The sequence below is a fragment of the Antrostomus carolinensis genome, unplaced genomic scaffold (genome assembly GCF_000700745.2).
Source record: "Antrostomus carolinensis isolate BGI_N321 unplaced genomic scaffold, ASM70074v2 scaffold27144, whole genome shotgun sequence".
Taxonomy (NCBI): Eukaryota; Metazoa; Chordata; class Aves; order Caprimulgiformes; family Caprimulgidae; genus Antrostomus; species Antrostomus carolinensis.
The window spans coordinates 1-19,840 of NW_010311800.1; the positions used below are offsets into that span (position 1 = coordinate 1).

The 19,840-nt window shown below is 36.7% G+C and overlaps 1 protein-coding gene across 1 annotated transcript; it reads left to right on the plus strand.

The window, feature by feature from the left end:
- The first annotated feature begins 2,507 nt into the window (after positions 1–2,507).
- On the plus strand, positions 2,508–17,319 carry LOC104524085 (protein yippee-like 1). The gene is made up of 4 exons (XM_010166849.2): positions 2,508–2,791; positions 13,915–13,958; positions 15,359–15,467; positions 16,448–17,319. The coding sequence occupies exons 1-4, from the start codon at positions 2,675–2,677 to the stop codon at positions 16,535–16,537; spliced, it is 360 nt and encodes a 119-aa protein (XP_010165151.1). The 5' UTR covers positions 2,508–2,674; the 3' UTR covers positions 16,538–17,319.
- The last annotated feature ends 2,521 nt before the right edge of the window (positions 17,320–19,840 follow it).

Consider the following 19,840-nt stretch of genomic DNA (forward strand, 5'->3'; position numbering starts at 1 on the left):
GGTACGAGGCACCGAGAGGAACGGATGACAGCCGGTACACTGGCTTTGGCGCTTAACCTCGCCGTGGCTTTCCGGTGGCCGAGATCTCCAGGAATCCCGGCTGTGGGGGCACGGCCAAGGCACAGCCTGGCTGTTGGCCAGGGATAAGGACGTTGCCTCTGGTTTTACGCTGCTTTCCTCAGAACCGGGAGCAGCGGCAGTGGAACCTGCTGCTGCTCAGCACCGAGTGAAGTGAGACCGGATCGATCCACCGTTACTAGAGCAAGCCAAGAAATGGCTCATGCTTTGACTCCTGCCCTTAACATCACAAAGCAACAAGTTCTGTGGTTCTTAGTGACTATCAAACGGTTAGAATTGCCTTCTTGAAGAGACAATGTCAGATAGTTTTGTCAAAAGAGCCTTGGAATTCTTTAATTTCTGTAGTTGAAGGACTCGGTATATTGAGTCTGAAAGAGTCCAGATTGCCTTTAGAAATGTGAATTAAAAGAGTTTCTAGGAATGCCTGGAAGAAAAAATATTTTCCTCTTATGTTCAATTTGCTGAACTTCTGCAAATATTGAACTCGTGTTTCAATTACTGATACAAAGGATCTAATCCAAAGTCAAAACATCTTTGCTTCTGGTGTCTTTCCTTCTGAAACCCTGGGTTGTTTTGTTTCCCATTTCTGTGAGCCTAAACAGGATCTGTATTTCTAGAACATTAAAAGTTTAAGCAGGGAGTTTAAAGGGAACATCATGTTTAACTTCTAGGATTGTATTTCTTGGGTCTTCTGCTTTTCTTCTATAATGTGTTACCTCTAATAAATGTGGCTTCATATCTAGCTGTTCTACAAAAGCAAGCTTTTTTCTCCAAACACTGTAATCATTCTTCCCTTTGCAGTTACAATTAAATTATCTTGGGACAATAGGTATATAATATTTGTTTAAATGACTGTATTAATAATTAAGATCTCCTTTTTGTGCTAGCTGGGTTAATATTTCAAACATATTGCTGTATCCCTTATCAAATCTGTTTTCCTTTCCAGTGACTAACAAAAGTCCAGTCATTCTGATGTGTAGATTTCTGCTGCGGATGGCAACTTGTTCATGTTGCTTTATTTTTTTAATTGTATATGTTCTACTACACATCTTGTTTATCTTTTGCAATTCTTTGTGTAAGGAAGTTTCTTGTAGCAAGTCCTTCAGTAATTCTTGAGTCTTTTCTCCTGCTGTCATAAGGTTAAGATTTTTTTTTTTAAAAAGCAAACCAAAACCCTTGAAATCTTTCAGTGTCTGTCTTTTGTGCTAGGCCTGCTGGACAGATTACTTTCTCAAGATTTCTTTTGAAGCATAGTGACTGCTTTCTATAAACAATCTTCAATTTGTGTGGCTTTCATTATGTGCTCTATTTGTATTACTCGTATCCTACTGCTAGAAGTGTGGTTAACTGCTGCCCTGCACACAGTTTGCAACTGTGATAAGTGTTGTGCATGTTCATTTTAATAGCTGGATCAAGATACTGTAAATTCTTTATATTGGCTCTCATTTCTGTGTTTGTGCTATTGACCTACTCTGTCAGTCACCTGATAACTGATGACATAAGTGACTGTGCAGCGTTCATGTTTGGATTGCTCATTACCTTGAAGCATATAGTGTCGTAACTGATGGCCTCTGACAGATCAGTAAATGTTATGAATATTTAGAATCTGTAATTTTCAGGCACACTCTAAAAAAGGCTTGCTTTGCAGCATAGCAGGAAGATCTGGCCTTTTCTCTTTATGCCTTTAATGTCTCTTAAAGGCACTCTGAGGATTAAGAGTGCAGTGGGGTATTCTCTGTGTAGAATTTAGCTTTTATTATCTGACTGTGATTTTGGTAGCATCCATTAAGACTGTTCTGGTAGAGTGAGGAAGTATCTAATTAGCTTTGATCAGGACACTAGTCAAAAAAGTCTTTGCCTAAAGGCATAATTCTGCTGAGCTTGAAAGAGGGAGACATGGATCTGTGAATAGGGTGGCAGCATCCTACTTGGTATTTGACTTAAAGCCAGATGCAATACAGCAAGATTTTTGCTGAAAGCTGAAATGCAAATATCTATTGTATGCTTATTGTTGGACATGGCAACTGTTTTCCAAGATGCTTTGTCACTTGCTATGTTGGAACTGACCACTGGAACTTCAAAGACAATTAACTCTTTCTAATCCCCTGCCTTTTTGCTGTAATTTTGTGCATGGATGTCTTAAAGAGTATACCTGGTATATTGTAGAAAGTACTTATGTTTCATGGAGAACTGTTTGAATCCCCTTCTTCACTAGAAATGTGATGGAGTAGGTGCCACTGGTGGAACAGAACAGCATGTTGCTGTGTTGAATGGAACATAAATTGATCAGCTTCATAGAAAAAAGGGGCCTGTAGTGTAGCCAGGCATTTGCTCTAAATAACACTTTGCTTTGTCTCTAGAATTGTTGAATAACAAGTTTATTCTGGCCCTGTTGTAACCTGCTAATTGTTCTGCTCTTTTCACCCACAGGTTGTGACTGTTTCTCTTCTGTCATTTGTGTGGAAAGTGCCACACACACTCCAGAACAACAACGGCTTTTGCTTGCATATTCCAGTGTTTCTTTTGTCAGCGAGTTCAGCAAAGTTGTAATTCTTCAAGTGCCAGCCCTGAGCTGAGTGAGGAGCCACCAGCAGAGATGGTAAAAATGACAAAATCAAAAACGTTCCAGGCTTACCTGCCAAACTGTCATCGAACCTACAGCTGTATCCACTGCAGAGCCCACCTAGCCAATCATGATGAATTGATCTCTAAGGCAAGTGGTTTGTTTAGAGACCTCATGAATTATTTCTTAACTAAAATGATTATCACTGTATCACTGCTCCCAGCAGATAAGGGATGCAAATTGATGCATCCTTTAGAGTATCTTCACTGGGTTCACTCTTGTGTCATACATGTTTTGTACTGAGGACTGGATATATTCTGGAAACTTTTGAATGTGGCATAAAAGCTGATCTAATATATTCCCCATATTAACAGTCTCTCTCTACTGTCAGGTAGGTACTATTTGTGAGCTGCCATACCTGAAAAGTCTGCTAAGGAAAACTTGTCAGAAGATAACACGGATCTCTGGGTAGTGAAATTATTCTGGGCATGGTTATTCCAGATAAAGATTATTTTTGACTGTTTAGTTGAAGGTCACAAAACTGTCTGTTTCCAGAATGTTCCAATGCTATTATGGAATTTGTAAACACATTTACTTCTGCTGTATACCAGTTCTTAAGAGATGTGAGTAGCCAGAGATGTTCAAAACAGTTGGACTGTCTAAACTTAAGCTTAGAGGATATGTGGATCCTTGAAACAGGCTAGGCCTGTCCTTCTTGCCTGTTGCTGGAAGAAACCAAGATTTGTGATGTATGAAGTAACGTAGGAAAACTTGAAGTTTGGGATAAATACTTGACAGACTGTCTCTTTCTTAAAATAAGCTCCTGATGTATTTTCTCTTCATAGTGTCCTGGGGAAAACACTTTGGTTGCTTTTACTGCAAGTTGCTTTCTGTATAACTACGTTGTCAAATAAAATGTTTAGTGGCAAACCCTTTATAGCTAATTTTATCTGTTGCTCCTGCCTGTTTGTGTGTTCAGCAGCACTAAGGTGATGCTCTTGAGTGCTGCTACTTCTGAATTGAGGTTTTCTTTGAGGAGAAAGTATACCTGTTCGCTTATCCCTTAGAAGAGGTATTGGGAAATGAGTTTTCCCCATACAGTCTTTTTTGTTACTAATATTTTTGATCTTTGTATAGATCTCAAGACAACTTTTTGATTCAAATAGTGAAATTTGTGACAGTCCTTGGCAGTGTGCTTACTGCTTGCTTTTAGTCTCTTCCCCTAAACAATTCTTTCCCTCAACATGGTACATGGATTGAGGCGTGGAACTGCAAGTATGACACATCAAATGTGAAATAGTGAGCTAGCTACATACATAAAATGACATGAAGAAAGTAGGAGGAAGGACTTGCTTTACTTGTATTAATCTGAAAAAAGTTCCTCACTTTCCTTCTAGTGATTGATCTTGTTTTGTTTTAAGGGCAGCAAAAACAAGGGAAAAATTCAGATAGTAATGTGAATACATTTCAATTTAATTTGTTTCCAGGTTGATTTCAGAACCTAAGGGGTCCTCTTGGCAGCACTGGATTCTAAATTGCAAGCAATAATAGCTTCATTATTCACTACATGTTCTGGGCCAAAAACTAGCGGGAGAGGTTAATCTTTCCTGAACTTCAGGTTGTAGATGCCTGCAGGAAGAATGAAACTTTGCTAGCTGTGTCTCTGAAGATGTATAAATTCACTGAGAAGTGCACATACTTAATAGGAAGCTCTTCTTTTAGAGGACTTACATTTTTGCATGTCAACTAAACTGCCACAGTTACCACACAAGCCAGTTCTCCAATGTCGTGGGAGTTTTGGTCAGCAGAACATTTTGAGTAGGTTCTTAAGCAAATCATGTGTTCCTATTGCAACTTCATAAGTAATTTAAAACATAAAAAAATTTCAATTCAAAGAACATGGAGAACTCAAAAAAAAGTCTATTTAGTAAATACAAATACAAAGTTGTTTCTAATGGTGTTGGGAAGGGTATTAGATATGGATTCTGATTTACTTCTGGCTTCCATAATTCTCAATGAAGACATCTTACAAAAGTTTCTGTACTTCCAGGTTGACCATAGCTTATTTGACAGCTGATCCATATTCTGTCAACTTAAGTTTTCTTGACCATACCTTATTATCTATATCTGTGTGATAATAAGAAATACATTTAAATGTGAGGTGTATCTTTTTGTATGCTTGTAAAATAAAAATAACATTTCTCATCTATTGTACTCGTATTTGGAACATAGCTTTAAAAAACTCACTCTCCTTTAAGCTTAGCTTTTATATATTCCAACACTGGAGTTCTTCTGATGGAAAGAACTGCAAATCAATAGTTAGATACACTTAGAGCATTAAAAATAAGTAGTGCTGTTCTGGGGGGTGGCAGGGGGAATGGTGAGAGGAAATAAGATTTGATTTATTCTAAATGAAAACACAGGTTAACCTGGAAAATAAAAACTGGAGAAATACCCTAGGAAACATGTGTAGATGTAACTTGGGCTAACAGATGGGTGTACCTCAGAATAGGTTTTTTTATAACATTTTTCTGAAGGTCTTGTAAAGTGCTTTCATTGTTGCACATTGTGTGCAATGAACTTAGGTTAATGAGATAGTTATAGTAACAATATATAGAATTCTAGTTACTGTAACTGCCCAGCTGCAGCAAAAAGACTTAAAATAACCTGAAGTGTAGTAAGTTGATTCTATACAATCTAAAGTTAACTAAGAACAGTAGTCCCTGTGCTGTTTTAGATTTATTGATGGAGCAGAGAATTGGACTGCTCAACCTGATTTCCCCACCCGCCCTTACCTCAGGGGCATAGTTAAAAGCTAAGCTCTGGGTAAACATTAAATTACAATTTTTAGTTACCAGTTGTCTTGCTTTTTTTTTTTTCAAATGCTTACTGTGCAGTATCACTCCTGAACACCAATGCCACAAATACTCTTCAGCAGATCAAGGCAAATGGTATGTGGTGCCTAGCTGTAACTGCTTCATTTGGGTGTGCAGCCCCCTGCCATGCATTTCCTGGATGCATGGTGATTGTAGCTTCTTCTGTGTGGTCAGGGGAAAAAGGGCCAAAATACATGGTGCACTCTTAATTTAAAGGAGCTACCACTAGCTTTCTGATGTGCTTTGAGGTATAAGCATTTGTTATACTTGACACTATGTTTTCAACTTCAAGATAAAAGATAAGCTATGCTGTGAAATGAGCAGTGTTTCTCTTAAATGTTGGTCTGTCAGAGTGCTGCATATTTCTGTCAGTTGTCCCTTTGATTCTAGTTCTCAGAATACCAGACTTCAATATAGATTGGCAGCTCTGCTTTTGAGAACTGTTGATGCCAGTTGTCTGACAAGGATGGCAGCATTACACGAATCACCTTTTCATTTGATTTCTGTTCTGTTTGAGCAGTAGGATTGCTCTCCTTTGCCTTAGAATTAATCATCAAGCTCTCTTTTTCTTGTGCCCTTGCTGGTGATAAAATGGCAACCAAGAGTCTTAGCAATGGCTTAGAAATAAGAATGCAGACTAATAACACAGTATAAAAGTGTGCTACCTGCACAAGTGAATTCATTGGTAATTGTTGTTGTGGCTTTCTCTGCAACTATGAAAGGACTCAATGTGTTGCCCTGTGTTGAAATCCACTTGGGTTGTAGTGTACACTTCTAGATATTTCTGCTCTATAACCTGTGTTTTCTGGGTCTGGGGAGGAACATGGGGAAATGGAAGGAATGGGAAGAAGGCTGGTTGAGAACAGGAGTCCCCAACTAGGAGATCAGCAGCAGCAGAGATGTTGACAAGCATTAGTCTGTACAGCTGAACACATGTACACATATATTAACAGTTATTTATCATCCAGATCATTTTTGGGGGGAAAACACTAATTTGAAGGATACATAATCAAAGAACTAATAAACTGTAGATGTCTTTTAATTGAAGTAAATGTAACTTTGAAGTGGTGTTTGGTACCTCTTAGACACTACTGATCTGCATTGTTACCAAGTCTGCTAGTGCTGGATCTTATGTTTCTTTGGCAAAGCCTTCAAAGTGAACATTAAACAGTTTTAGAAGCTATTAGGAGTATGTATACCAGTTTTCACTACATGGAGGGGCATTCAGAGGACAGGGGAAGACCTTGCAGCTTTTTTTTTCTTTCTTTAAAGATGCAAATGGATATTTTTAGAATTATATTTTACTGTGACTACAGGCATAGGAGAGAAGTAACCTCTATCAACAAGCAACCACAGGTGTTAACAGAGCAAGGCAAAAAAATTGAGGCCATAGGAGGCACTTGTTGAATTTAAAATGTTTATATAGCACATAAAAAACAACCAAACAATGTATGTTAATAACCATAATAACTTTAAAAATCCCAACAGCTAAAAAAATTCCATCATTAAGTTTTGAGGGAAAACTTCTACAAGACGATTTGAAGTCCAGGGGAGGCTGCTGCTTGTGTGGCCTGTACAAAGTTTTACATGGGTGATGCTCTTAAAGTGATTCTAAAATAAATTTTGTGAAAGGCTTAACTGACAGAGCTTTCTTCTAATTTGTTTGTAAATGGTAGAGAATGTGCAATAATTATTAACAGCAGTTAATTTTATAAGAGGCAAATGGTGCTTGAAGAGCATAGGTCCCAAAGCACTTGAGAATGGCTTGTACCCACTAAGTTCCAGTAATTGTTTAGAAATTCAGTCAAGGTCCAACAAATTACAAAGAAATACAAATACCTAATAGAAATCCTGTAACCTGGTGGATATATTGCAAAGGATAATGCTTTGTTCCTCAAGGCTGACCTGCTTGAAAGACTGTTACATCATTTTACAATGTGCCTTAATGCTGGGGATGGATGAAAATCTGGATTACTTTGTATAGATGCCCATATAAATACTGTCACTTTCTTCTGTCTCATTCATTGCAAAGCATGTCTGACCAGAGGGGGGGAAAGTCATATGAAATCATAGACAAGACTACATGTGTCAATATTTTCAAGAACAAGTTCTGCATAAAGGTGTATATATATGTAACTGTCACTGAATTCACTGGGAAATCCTTGCACAACAATTTTGGTGGTTAAATTTAGTTCTTCAAGGCACTCAGTATGTCTGCTGTTACATTATTGATGAGAAGGAAGTGTGTTCAGCTTAAACAGATGCCAAAACATTTTTAGCCTTGCTTAGCAGTCTATGTTTTTGTCCTCTGTTTAACTGATGAGTTCAAGAGGATTTTTTTAAGGATTTATTGTCTTTCTGTGATGTTCTTAGCTTGATTCAGTCTGGTAATCCACCTTTGTTTATGATATAAGGAGTACTTGGAAAGATAGTTGAACCTGTTATATGCTTGAACACCATTTTTGTTCCCTACTGAAACAGTTGAGAATGGACCTAATTTAATAAATATTCTGGTGATATATATTTTCTTGAAGAGGCTTCTATTTTTTGGGTTCTTTTTTTTTGTGTGGTTTGGGGGGTTTTTTGTTTTGCCTTTTGTTATTGTTGTTTATTTACTTGGGGGAAGAATCTAGTTTTTGGAAGAGAAGGAAGCAATATTTGGAAAACATCCAAAGCTAGATTTGAAGGCTTAAAGGAGCTGGAAAGTGTGCAAGGGAATTGTTCTACTCTATTGAGTGTTTCAACATAATTATTTCTGAAATACATTCAAGATGCTGTATAATTCAAGATGACTTGTCCTGCCTGACAAAGTCTTCACACTTCAGAAATATGATTTGCAAAATCTGCAGGCATGCCGGTTTTGGGGTGGATTTTTTGAAGGCTATTCTCTACATATTGAACTTTATATCTTGCTGTATTAAAATTCAGTGAATAATTGAATGAAAATGTACTTAATTTTTTTATTACTTATTGTGGAATTGTCTAGAACTTGCTTAGTAAACAGCTGAGGAGCACTATCTCTAGCTGTCTGCAGTATTGAGGAGCTGGATCGGAGAGAAATATCAAATAGAACAATTTTTTTATCCCCCCCTGATACTGCCTGTAGCTTATGTTTATTTTTCTGAATTTATTTTAAAAATCTTGAAGTGATGGGACATCCTTACAGTCTCTGATGCATCCTACTGAGAAGATAGTTTTTGACATCAGAGCGCTTTTATGTCTTTCTGTTTTGCCTTAAGAATATTGCCTCTAAGAATACTGTCTTCTGAATTAATCAGTAATATTTATTTGAATTGCATATTTGTTCAGAATACTAATTCAGTTTGATCTGTTTGAGCTTGTAAAGTGAACTGTAGCAAATGAAAGGAAACTCAAGAAAATGAAACAAAAAAACGCCTATGGACTACTTTCATTGCCATTCTTCAAAATCATTTTTCCACGTTACAAGTATCTTGCAAGCTGTGCTTAAGGCAGATACAGTTCATGCCATTCTGACTTGCTTATAATAATGCCTGCCATACCCTTAATACATGCTAAGGCAACAGTTTCTCTGGATGTTTTCTGTGGAGCATGGTTTCTAGTCATGCAATCTAATCCCATCTGTGGGGAATAATTAATTACAAAAGCTTTTTATTAGCTTCCCTTCCCCCACACATGCCCTTAGGTATGCCTTGGGGCAGTAAATACATGTTCTCCTTAACTGATACTTCCTTTTCTCCTGGGTAAAACAGCTAATCCTGGCGTTAGAGGTAATGACAGGTTTAATTTAGAAGCATAGATTATGTCTATTTCTGCAGGTATGTACTAGTGTGTAAGTGAAACATTTATAAATAAGTTTCTTTACTACAAAATAAATTTATTGATGATAGAGGTCTGTCAGATGACTTTGAAATATCATAATACCAAACTGTTGTTGCAGTCGACCTTCATATAGTTCCTAAGCACGATTAAACAACTTTGCTTACACTGTCAGACATTCTAGACACTTTCAACTGCTGAAGCAAGAAGTAGTTATGGATCTTGTAGATCTTCCTGTAGGAATGGACAGCTTGTCAAAGATGAGGCTTTTCTAGGGACAAAGTTAACTCATAAATTAATGCAATATTATTAATGGAGGACCATGAAGAGGCAGACTTAAAGCAAGTTTGTTTTAACTGCACATATTAGTTGAACTGATAAACTGCCCAGCTTTGAAGTAAAAATCCTGGTTGATGTGAGTCACTATTGATGACTGTTGGTCACACTTGCCACTATCTTCTGATTCCTCTCTACTGGATGCGACATGATTTCAGACTCAGAATTATGTCAGTTTTAATGAGATGTTCTGTTTTAGTTGTGATTTATGGCAATTTTGGAAGCGCTGAACAAATCCTGCAAAGGAAAAGTCTGCTTTTGCATAGCTGATGTTTATTCTGTAGAAGAGCAGTTTGGAGACTGGTTTGAACAGTTATGCCTGTTAGTCCTTGACACTGCCATTTAAAATATTCTCTTTCATTTCCTTTGAGGAGTTGACACACAAGGCGTTTAACCTGTCAGTCTCTTAAAATTCATATCAGTCTGAATCATACAGTGTAGAGTGTGAGAAACTTAGTGCTGGCAAAAACAAACGTTTGTTCAGTATTAATTTTTTTTTTTTTCTGGTTATGCAAAATACTCTATCACCAAGTTAAAAGCTTAGCCAGCAGTTCAAGTGCCAGAATGAGTTGTCCTCTTTTAATTTCTAGTAATAGGATGCATCAGGAAGTAGAGCTCTTATAATAAATCTTTTTTGTATCTAATCAATATACTGTGATCAAGAGAATGTGTATTTGACAGATGCATAGCTCTTTGTGGTGTGTGAATATAGTTTTGGGAAAAAAAAAATAAATCCCCTCAGCTATTCATGTGGATAAGAAACTCTGACTGCCAAGCTCTGCCAAGTTAAGAAATTAATAAGAAAAATTAAAAGGCATGGGAATTTAAAAATCAATATGTTTACAGTGCTCTTACTTTAGTCAGTGTATTTTAAAGGAAAGTCTAAGTTGTCTAGACCCAAGTTCTGTATTCCAGAACACAGTAACACAAGTTGCCACAGGTTGCTGTCAGGTTATCTGTGAGTGATGGAAGCGTGGAGGAACTTGCTCTTCCCAGCTGGGCAAAGAAACAGTTGTTCTATGGCATGTAAATATAATATTTAGCCTCTAAATATATAGGTAGGAAAGAAAGATAGTATCAAATGAATCAGCCAAACTCTGCTAACAGGAAGCTAGAGAAGGTGGGAATGAAGAAGCTTTTCACAGTGGCATGTTTGTGAACAGATTTTCTTTTTAAAACCACTGTCCCAGGAAAAGATTCTATTTTGTGTTGCTTCTCCCTCCACTCTACTCTGAGAATACCAAAAATTAGAAGGTAATGAAGATGGCCATTTCGGGGCGGGGGGGGAACACCTAGGAGAGAGCAGCATATTTAGGGCAACAAAGGAAAGGGTGCAAGAAGAGAAGAATCACTTGTAAAAATACATCATGAAAAAGAACAACTGAAGTAGTACTTTCCAACCTGCGGTTTGTATTTCATTTGGCTAGAGATTTTTTCAGCTTATGAAACAAGAGAGGGGAAGGGCTTTTTTTTCTGCTATTCCTGGCATCCTGTTACTGCCCTCTGCATAATTTTGATAAATGTAGGGTCAAAGGAGAGCTTTTATTAGGTGATACTAAGTCAAGACTAAACATAAACTTGGCAGAAATAATTGCATAATGTAGTTCAGAAGGTCTCTTGACTGTTGATTTTTTTCTGGAGTCTTTTTCTTTCACAGCTAGCTGGGGAACTTCAAGTATGGCATACGAGTAGCTTAAAAAGTGATTGTGTAGGACCAGACAAAAAAATACATAGTATGCAGTTGGCTTGTGTAATTACACGTAAGTAGAGAAACTGGCACATGAGAGAGTATTTCTTGGTGCAGTTTGAAAAAGGATTTGTGACTCTTAATTCACAACATAGTTTTTTAAAGCACAGAGAAATGGCTGCAACTTTTTTACTGCAAGAATTTTTACAGTAGCTTAATTAAAAATAATGGTTGTCATGGCTTTGAAAGTTCTTTTTCTTAATTTTGGGTGCATGGAACAGGAATGTTCCAGTTTAAGTTTACTACTTAATTAGAGGACCTTTAAAGTGTTTCCTTTGCTTTTTCTTAAATTTGGGGTTGCCCAACTGCAGTTGTCTAAAGGCATGTGTAGTTGACTCAGGCTAGTTACTCATTTGTTACTGGGGAGTTTTTGAGAGTATAAACATGAATAGTTCTTGTTTTCATCTGCAGTAAGCATTCTCTGCTTCGGTGCCGATTGAGACACTGGCTCTAATTTAGAGACTGCAGGTTCTGTACCATTCTGCTGGTTTTGTGATGCATGTTTAAATATCTCGGGAGAACTGAACTAGCAGTGGGGGGTTTTTGTTTGTTTAAAGGTAGGTGCAAGCATTACTTTCTGGCAGAGCTGTCCAGACTCTTTACTCAACTGAGTCTCTCCTTTCAGGGTCAGTCCTACCTGAAGTTTTAGCTTTCACTGTACTGCATAACCTGTCTTTTTTTCCTTGCCTTGTGAAAAATAAGACCTGCAGTTCTGGCTAATGGAAAGAGTACTTTTTCTTTTGTCTTTGCTATAGATGAAGAAATATGTTCTGCCAATAAAAATCCTCATTTGATAATTCTTTTAAATTGGCTGCTAAAATAGTACTAAAATATTAATGCTATAAACTGTCAAGCAGAACTTCTCATCTTAAGGTGAGATTTTGAGTAGCTAAGGGCTGTAACTACACTCCCACTGTTGCTACTTAGAGTTGTCTGGAGTTGTGGATTTCTTTTAGCATTCTTTGTTGCAGTATATAGTGTTGTTAATGTAGATGAAAAAGTGTTCTTTATATACATTTCCCTTTTACATCTCTTTGAAAACTGTGCTGAGTAAGTAGTTGAGATAAAACAGTTACTGGTATTGTGTTGCTAATCATTAGGCTGGCAAAATATCTATTTTGATGTGAATGGGCTCTAATGATATAACTAAATACATGTCAGAAAAATCCACTGCAGAAAGGTCCTGCTGCCTATGGTTCCATGCCTAATATTACTAAAACCATTCATAAATATTCAAGGTGAGATTTTTCCTTTCAAAAACTTTCCTTGTTGATATAATGTAGGTTTCAGAAACATTAGGTTTTGATCTTCAATACTAGAACTGCAGTGATTCTTAAAAACAGTTGTACTTTCTCTTCAGAATGCATAAAATTGTTAATTTTCTGTGAAAGTAGGCTAGAGAAGGGAAATTCTGGTGGGGGGGAAAGAAATTAAGATAGTTTGGAGATTTTAAATGGCATTTCAGGATGGAAGAGAGAAAAAAATGAAACCTCAATTTCAGTGTGATCCTGTTTGAATGGGAAATAATGCCTGTGTCTAAATTATCAAGTAATTCAATACAGAAGGAACAAATCAACAGATGAAAGCAGTGATACATCTTATATTTTGAATGTTTTACCTATGGCTGGAGCTATTCTGCTCACAAGTTCTGCCAGGGTGTTTGTAGCTCAAGGCTGTCTGATCATAGGTTCAGGCCTTTATGTCCTTATTAGCATTTCTAGAGCGCACAGTAGAAGAGCTTCTGGTTTAGTTCAGTACAGAAGGAATAAAGATGTAGTTCACAGGCACTGAAACTGCTCTGCAAGCCAAACCAACCCCCAGTAAGTGTGGTTGATTAGGGTTTTACTTCAAAACTTTGCTACTGCTCTGAACTAAAACATTAATTTAGATCTAGCCAAGAAAGTCTAACAGTCAACTTCTTTCCGTAATCTTACCAGGAATGTGAGAGATTTGAAAGCATATGGCTGTGCTTGGGCATTTGATGATAACAGTTGTTTTATTAATATAAAGCTGAGCTTATAAACTGATGAGATACATTTCCTGAATAGAGTATGCTGGTTTTATGGTTGGTGCAAAATTTCACTGGTCTTACATCAAATAATGCAATGAAATTGAAATAAATCATCTTTTGGGTGCAGTGGGAGAAGACAGAGGAGATGGAAATAGTTCCCTTTGAGTTAAAGGCAGATTATTATAATTAGCATGAAGGATGTCCAGGAAAATAATAATTGGTATCTTGCAGAGTAGTAAGAAAAAAGTATGTTTTGTTTGCATTACAGATGTCTTATTTTGAACAATAATACTTAACTAAAAATCATTGCTAAAAATCTAATGTGGGTGAAAACTTTGCTGACTAGGCTTTCCTATAAAAAATTGGTATACAATAATTAATCTGAAATAGTTTATAACTGTATTATGTTTATATGCTTACTAACACACCCTTCTGGAACTATTTTTTGTTTGATGGGGGTTTTTGTGTTTTTTTAACAAGTGCAAATTTTCTTTTTTTTGTGCAGTCCTTCCAGGGAAGCCAGGGACGAGCCTACCTCTTTAATTCTGTGTAAGTATGTTGTTATGGTTATGCACACTACCTACAGAATGTAATTTCTTTTTGTATGCTTCTTAAGTGGAAAATGGTAGGAATTAAAGTAGCTGCACTTTGCCCTATTCTTTTTAATGATGGCTGTACTCACCAGCTATAGTTATTAAAGAGCTACTGAGCTGATTTGCAACTATCCTTTTACACATATTAGTTTTATATTTTAAGTAATTCTGTGAATTAGCTGAAAGTTTTGGGGAGGGCGTGCATGTGAAATTCCTTTTATGTGTGTAATGGTAACTGTCTTGATTAAGAGTTGCCATTCTGAGGTATTCCAGAAGTCAAAATACAGTGTGTGACTGTAAATTTCCTTTAGACAACTCTGCTGTAGTCTAAAGAATTTTCCAGTGAGTTAGATACATTTACAGGTTAATGTTTCAGTAAACTTGGTACATCTTAAATGACCTTGAATATTGCAAATGTGCTAGAGGCAAAAGGTCTCTGTGATCTTATCAAGCCTAATATTTGCAATTTTAGGCACGTCCTACCCATGATATAAGGCTCTTTGAATTTGCTAAGGGATGCATTTTAAGTTTCTAATATGCAGGACTGCATTTTTGTCTTTATTTTTCAGCAGTTTATTGTGTTGCAGGAAAAAGAAATGCAGTTAAGCGTCAGTCTGTTTTAGACCAGGATAAAGTAACTATAACTGCAAAGAATTTGGTTGCAGATCCTTGAAATTCTTTATATGTAGTTGTTCAGTGGTGACTTGGGACTTCTAGTATAATTGTAGTAGTAAGAATCTGGTAATACAACAGGAAAAATGGCGAAATTTTGCTCCTGTATTGCCTAAAAACTTGTTTTAGTCTTGCCTTGTCCTGCAAACACTCTTTTTCATGGAAAAAGTTAGCTTGATGCAGTACTTCATGGGATGTTTTGTTTTGATATTGCTGTTTGTTCTTCATAGCTTAGTCTGCTGAGCTGTAGCAAAGAAATATTTATGAGGCTTTTTCCTTGCTGCTATTTTGGAGTTGGTTCTAAATTGAGCTGTTGGTGCTGGTACAGACTTCCATTATAGAGGTCTCAAATTGTTTTTGAAGAAAAGCCTGAAACTCTAGAGGTGTCCAGTTACTGCTTAGTGTTCTGTTCTCTGGAAGTTTAACTGTTTAGCCTTTGATGGGAGTAAGTGGGCATCACCAACAGTTTGCTGTTTAGACTAGCCACATTAAAAAAACAAAAAACAAACCCCTTTTTCTTCCTGTCCTTTAGCTCAGTGTAACAGAGTAAGTCACTTTTACAGCACTGAATAAGTTAGGGACTCTTTTTTTTTAACTATTTCTTGTCCTCCAGAGAAAAGGTGGGTAAAAAGTAGGAAAAGAAACACTCTCGTACAGTTAATGTAATTTCTCCTTTTTTTTCAGGGTAAATGTGGGCTGTGGTCCAGCAGAGGAGAGAGTTCTTCTGACAGGTTTACATGCTGTAGCAGATATCTATTGTGAAAACTGTAAAACCACTCTTGGATGGAAATACGTAAGCAATATACTTAAGTCTTTGATAAATGCTTATATGTTGAAGCACAGATATTTTAGTAGGCCACTGAGTAGCACCTGTACTGATAGTTTAGGTGAGTTAGATCTAGTACTTTTGTATATATCAGACTGTAATACATAATTTTGCTTCATTACATCTGCTGAAATGTTATAGTAGATAACAAGTTTATTCTGAACTGCAAGACAAGCGTGAGCTATAGATGCTATTGCAGCTATCTAAAACTTCTGTAAAATCTTTTTGCAAGACTACCAACCACATATGTTAAACCACATGGAAGAAGTTGTCAAAGTTGGTTTAAAATTTCTTGAGTTGAAAGTGTTGGTCCATGTAGCAAAAATACTAATTATGCCAAAGGTTACTGAGCATGTTTGCATTGCTTACAACTAGTGTGAATTTGATTCTGTTTGAAAAGTTATCCATGCACTTGTGCAGTTACCTGGAACACTTGCAGCTGTGTTGCAAGTTTCATGTTTTGAAATGTTAGATTCTGGGTGTTGCATGTAGGATTTTCATTGGTTCAGTATAGCTTCAGATCTTACAGAAGGAAGTTGTCCTAATGCATTCCTTCTGATGATGAATATAGAGGAGAGTTTTTTTGAAAAGGTTCTCATTCCCTCTTTTCATTGCTTCTGGGAATAAGCAAGCTGAACAGACATTACATGCCATTTCCTAAACTTCACTTTAAAAAAAAGTTAAAATTCCCTAAGCAGTGAGAGAACATGGAAAGTTCAAAAGCAAGATCTGTTGTGCAGTGTCTGCTGATTCCACTTATGAGTTTACTCCTCTTTCCTTCTCAACCCTCTTCATCCTCTCCGTCCTCCCTCCTGCCTTTGATTCAGTGTAACCAATATGGGATGTTAACTAGAATGTTGCCTGGCTTGTATTTTTAGTGTAAGGTTGATGTTAGAGTACTTCATTTCCCCAGCTTAATTCAGTGTCTTGATTTTTCTTGTTTCCAGGAACATGCTTTTGAGAGCAGTCAGAAATACAAAGAAGGAAAATTTATCATTGAACTTGCCCACATGATAAAAGACAATGGCTGGGAGTGAATCGTAACCTTTTTCCTTCTGTTGGGACAATATTCTGTGGAACATGCTTTACAAAGACTAACGCGAAGTAAAGGAAGAGCTTGGCTAGAGTGGCCCTGAGAATATCACTGAACTCTGAAACCTCACAAATGAGTAGTGTAGTGTAAGTGGCTATTTCAGGCCATGTTTGCCTTTTCTCCTTGTGTAAGTTCCCTCTTTTTGTACGTGTATTATTGTGTGAACAGTTGTTTTGGAACATTTTGGATTACCTTTTTCTAAACTCTCTCAAACTAGAGAAACAGTTCACTAATTGAAAACAGATTTTACTGGTTAGCATCTATCTCTGACCTATGCCTTTAATGCTACCTTCTGCTGTGCATGCTTCTTGCCTAAACACCTACACTCCAGCCCTGTAGTTCTATATCTGAGCAGTCCAAAAGAATGTATGGGATGGGGTGCTTTTTTATATGTAGCAATTTCTGATGTGTTTGGCAGTGAAGAGGATGCAGTATTGTAGTTATTAATTTCTTTTTTAAATTTGAGTGTACCACAACCTATGTACATCTTGTAGGTGAATTGGTTAAAGGTACAGTGCTCACTTTAAAAAAATATTTCAATTGCACTGACTGAAGTTAGCAGGTCTCAAGTTGTTAGGAAAGATTATGCTAGAGGTTTGGTATCTTAATGAAATACCTTAGAAGGATTTAAAATCAATTATGCTATAGAATATGTTTGTTTAAGACCGACATATTCCCTGAGGAATTTGCTGGATAAGAAATTTATAAAACTATATCTTGGAAGATTAAAAAGGCAGAAAAATATATGCATCTTCTATTTTGGAAAAAAAAAATTAGTCGGTGTATTAAAAAAAAAAAAGCTTTGGTACTGTACCTTTGCCAGTAACAGGGACTTGTGCATCAGTAAAGTTTTATGGCTGGTTCCATGTAACTGTATAGTCCTAATGCACTGGACAAAGAGGTTGATGATATTGAGGAAACTTGTTGAAGTATTCTGCTTCTGCTACATTTGAACAAAAATATTTATTTTTGTGAGAAATGGCCAGAGCCTATGACATGAGAATTAATATAGTACCTTTAGGAAAAGGAGGGGTAATGAGAAGGAAGGGAAGTTTGACTCAGTTTTTCATAAACTAAAATAACAAGGTAGTTTTTAAAACTTGGGGGTGGGGAAAGGGTTTCTTGGTTTGCTGGCTAAATCATCCCCAAGTACCTTTTTATAGTAAAAATTTATATGAAATACCTTCTCTTTTGTTCTCATGCTGTTTCTTAAATGGAACGAGTTAATGATAGAAGCTTCTGGAAAGTATATGCACAATATTAACTGTTGGTATCTGTGCATGCAAATTCTGAGCAACTATGAAAGAAATGCTCTACATAAATTTGCTAACTTTATTTTCAAATTAAACCATCTTTGAAGGCTTTTTGTATTTTAATCCTTTTAATGCTTTAGGACAAAATGTTTGGAAAAAACCCTTTAACACTACATAAGTACTATAACTGAACAATGTGGAAGCCTTGCAATACAAAATCATTTTCTCTCAATAACAATTCTAATATGGCACCTGCAAAATTAGTCATAGGTGCTGTTGCTGCTGTTGTGTTTTTGGGAATCTCTGATAGGCTTTCTGAACTCTGCTGCACTTTAGAAATCTTGTCCTACATGAAAAATTACGCCAGTGGGTAGGGGCAATACAAATCTTTAAACCAGCTTTCCGGTGTCTTTGTGGGGAGGAAGAGAGAGAAGAGTTTTCACCCATGTGTATATATTCTCTATGATGCAGGCTGGCTAAACTGCATTCAAGATGTTGCAGTGATCTATACATATGAAGTAAAAATGTAAGAATTGGAGAAGTGGTTAAAGCTGTTGGGTTTCAGTCCGGAGACCTGAGGTGGTACAGTTGCGTTCAGTCTGAGTTTTGTGGCTTACACGTTACTACTTCATGTTCACATCATCAGGCTTCAGAGTCATAGAGTAGTACAGGTTGGAAGGGACCTTAAAGATCATCTAGTTCCAACCCCACTGCCACAAGCAGGGACACCTTCCAGGGAGGGGACATCCACAGCTTCTCTGTTAAAAAGTCTCCTTTTTAACAATGTCACTGATGCAAGATGGGCTTTGCTGTTGCCTGTCTCTTGATGGTTTTGACCTGTAATTCTTTGGATTTTGTTTTCCTCCATTGTAATGTATAATGCCAACAAAGAAGGCACTAAGACTTCTATCAGCAAAAAGTTTGTTGGCTTCAAAGTCCAGTTGCAGTGTTGATACTTGTGAACACTTATGTGACGTTTATCTTTAGGCTTTTCTTATTTCCTGACTACAGACTTTTTGAAGCAGTTAACTGGACTGAAGACAAAAGTAATATCTGCTTTTCAGTAGAGAGTTGAAGTTAAAGAAAATATGTAAAGTATTAAAGATTTTTCTCTCTAAAGTTGGGGGTTTGGCTGTCTCTTGTTAGTAAGCTAATGCTGTCTGTAACAGTCTGATTCTTACTTAAAAATTCAACCTCTTTCTTCAGTGCATTATTTGTATTTTAAACTGGACATTTTCACCAAAACCTTAATTAACTTTGATGCCAAAGGTTGGGACTTCATCAAGTGCTTAGCACATAGAGCTTCAGACTACTGGCATAAAGAGTTAATGATCTATATGTGATGTTTATGGCTTTTGCGAGAACCAAACAAAGCAATATTCCTTTTGGTCTTTTAAGAGTGGGCGCTTAGAATGAGTAAAGACTAGAACTAGTACAGATTTGCTATTTCATGCTGCCATGTAACAATTCTTGAGGCTCATTCTATTGAGGGAATACGTGAATTTTCTTCCTGTGTTGCTTGGCAGCATCAGTGATTATTTTCTTCCCTTGTAAAGACTTAAGAGAGTTCTTGTTATTGGTTTTGGTGAAAGTAAAATCCAGATAGCAATGGCTGCTGGCTGATGTGAAGAGGTCAGTCTGGTCACTGAACCCTCCAGCAGTCATTTGAAAGAAAAATAAACTTACTTGAAAAAAAAATTTTACTAAAGCATTTTCCCTCTAACCAATTTTTGTAATATATTAAAGATTATATTTAAAGTTTGTATGTGTTTGCTCTGGGCAAGTTTACTTCCCCTCCAACTTGAGCACTTTTGTTACTTGTACTGGTTATTTTTATTGTTGGTCTTAACATTTATTTTGTATTTTGTTTTTTATAAACTGTAACAAAAAGCTTTTGTGAACCTTTGTTTCTTGCTGGCTCTTTCTTGGACCAAATGAACTGACTATGAGCTGGCTTAGAAGAAATGTTCATTGGGATGCATAGGAATTTGCTA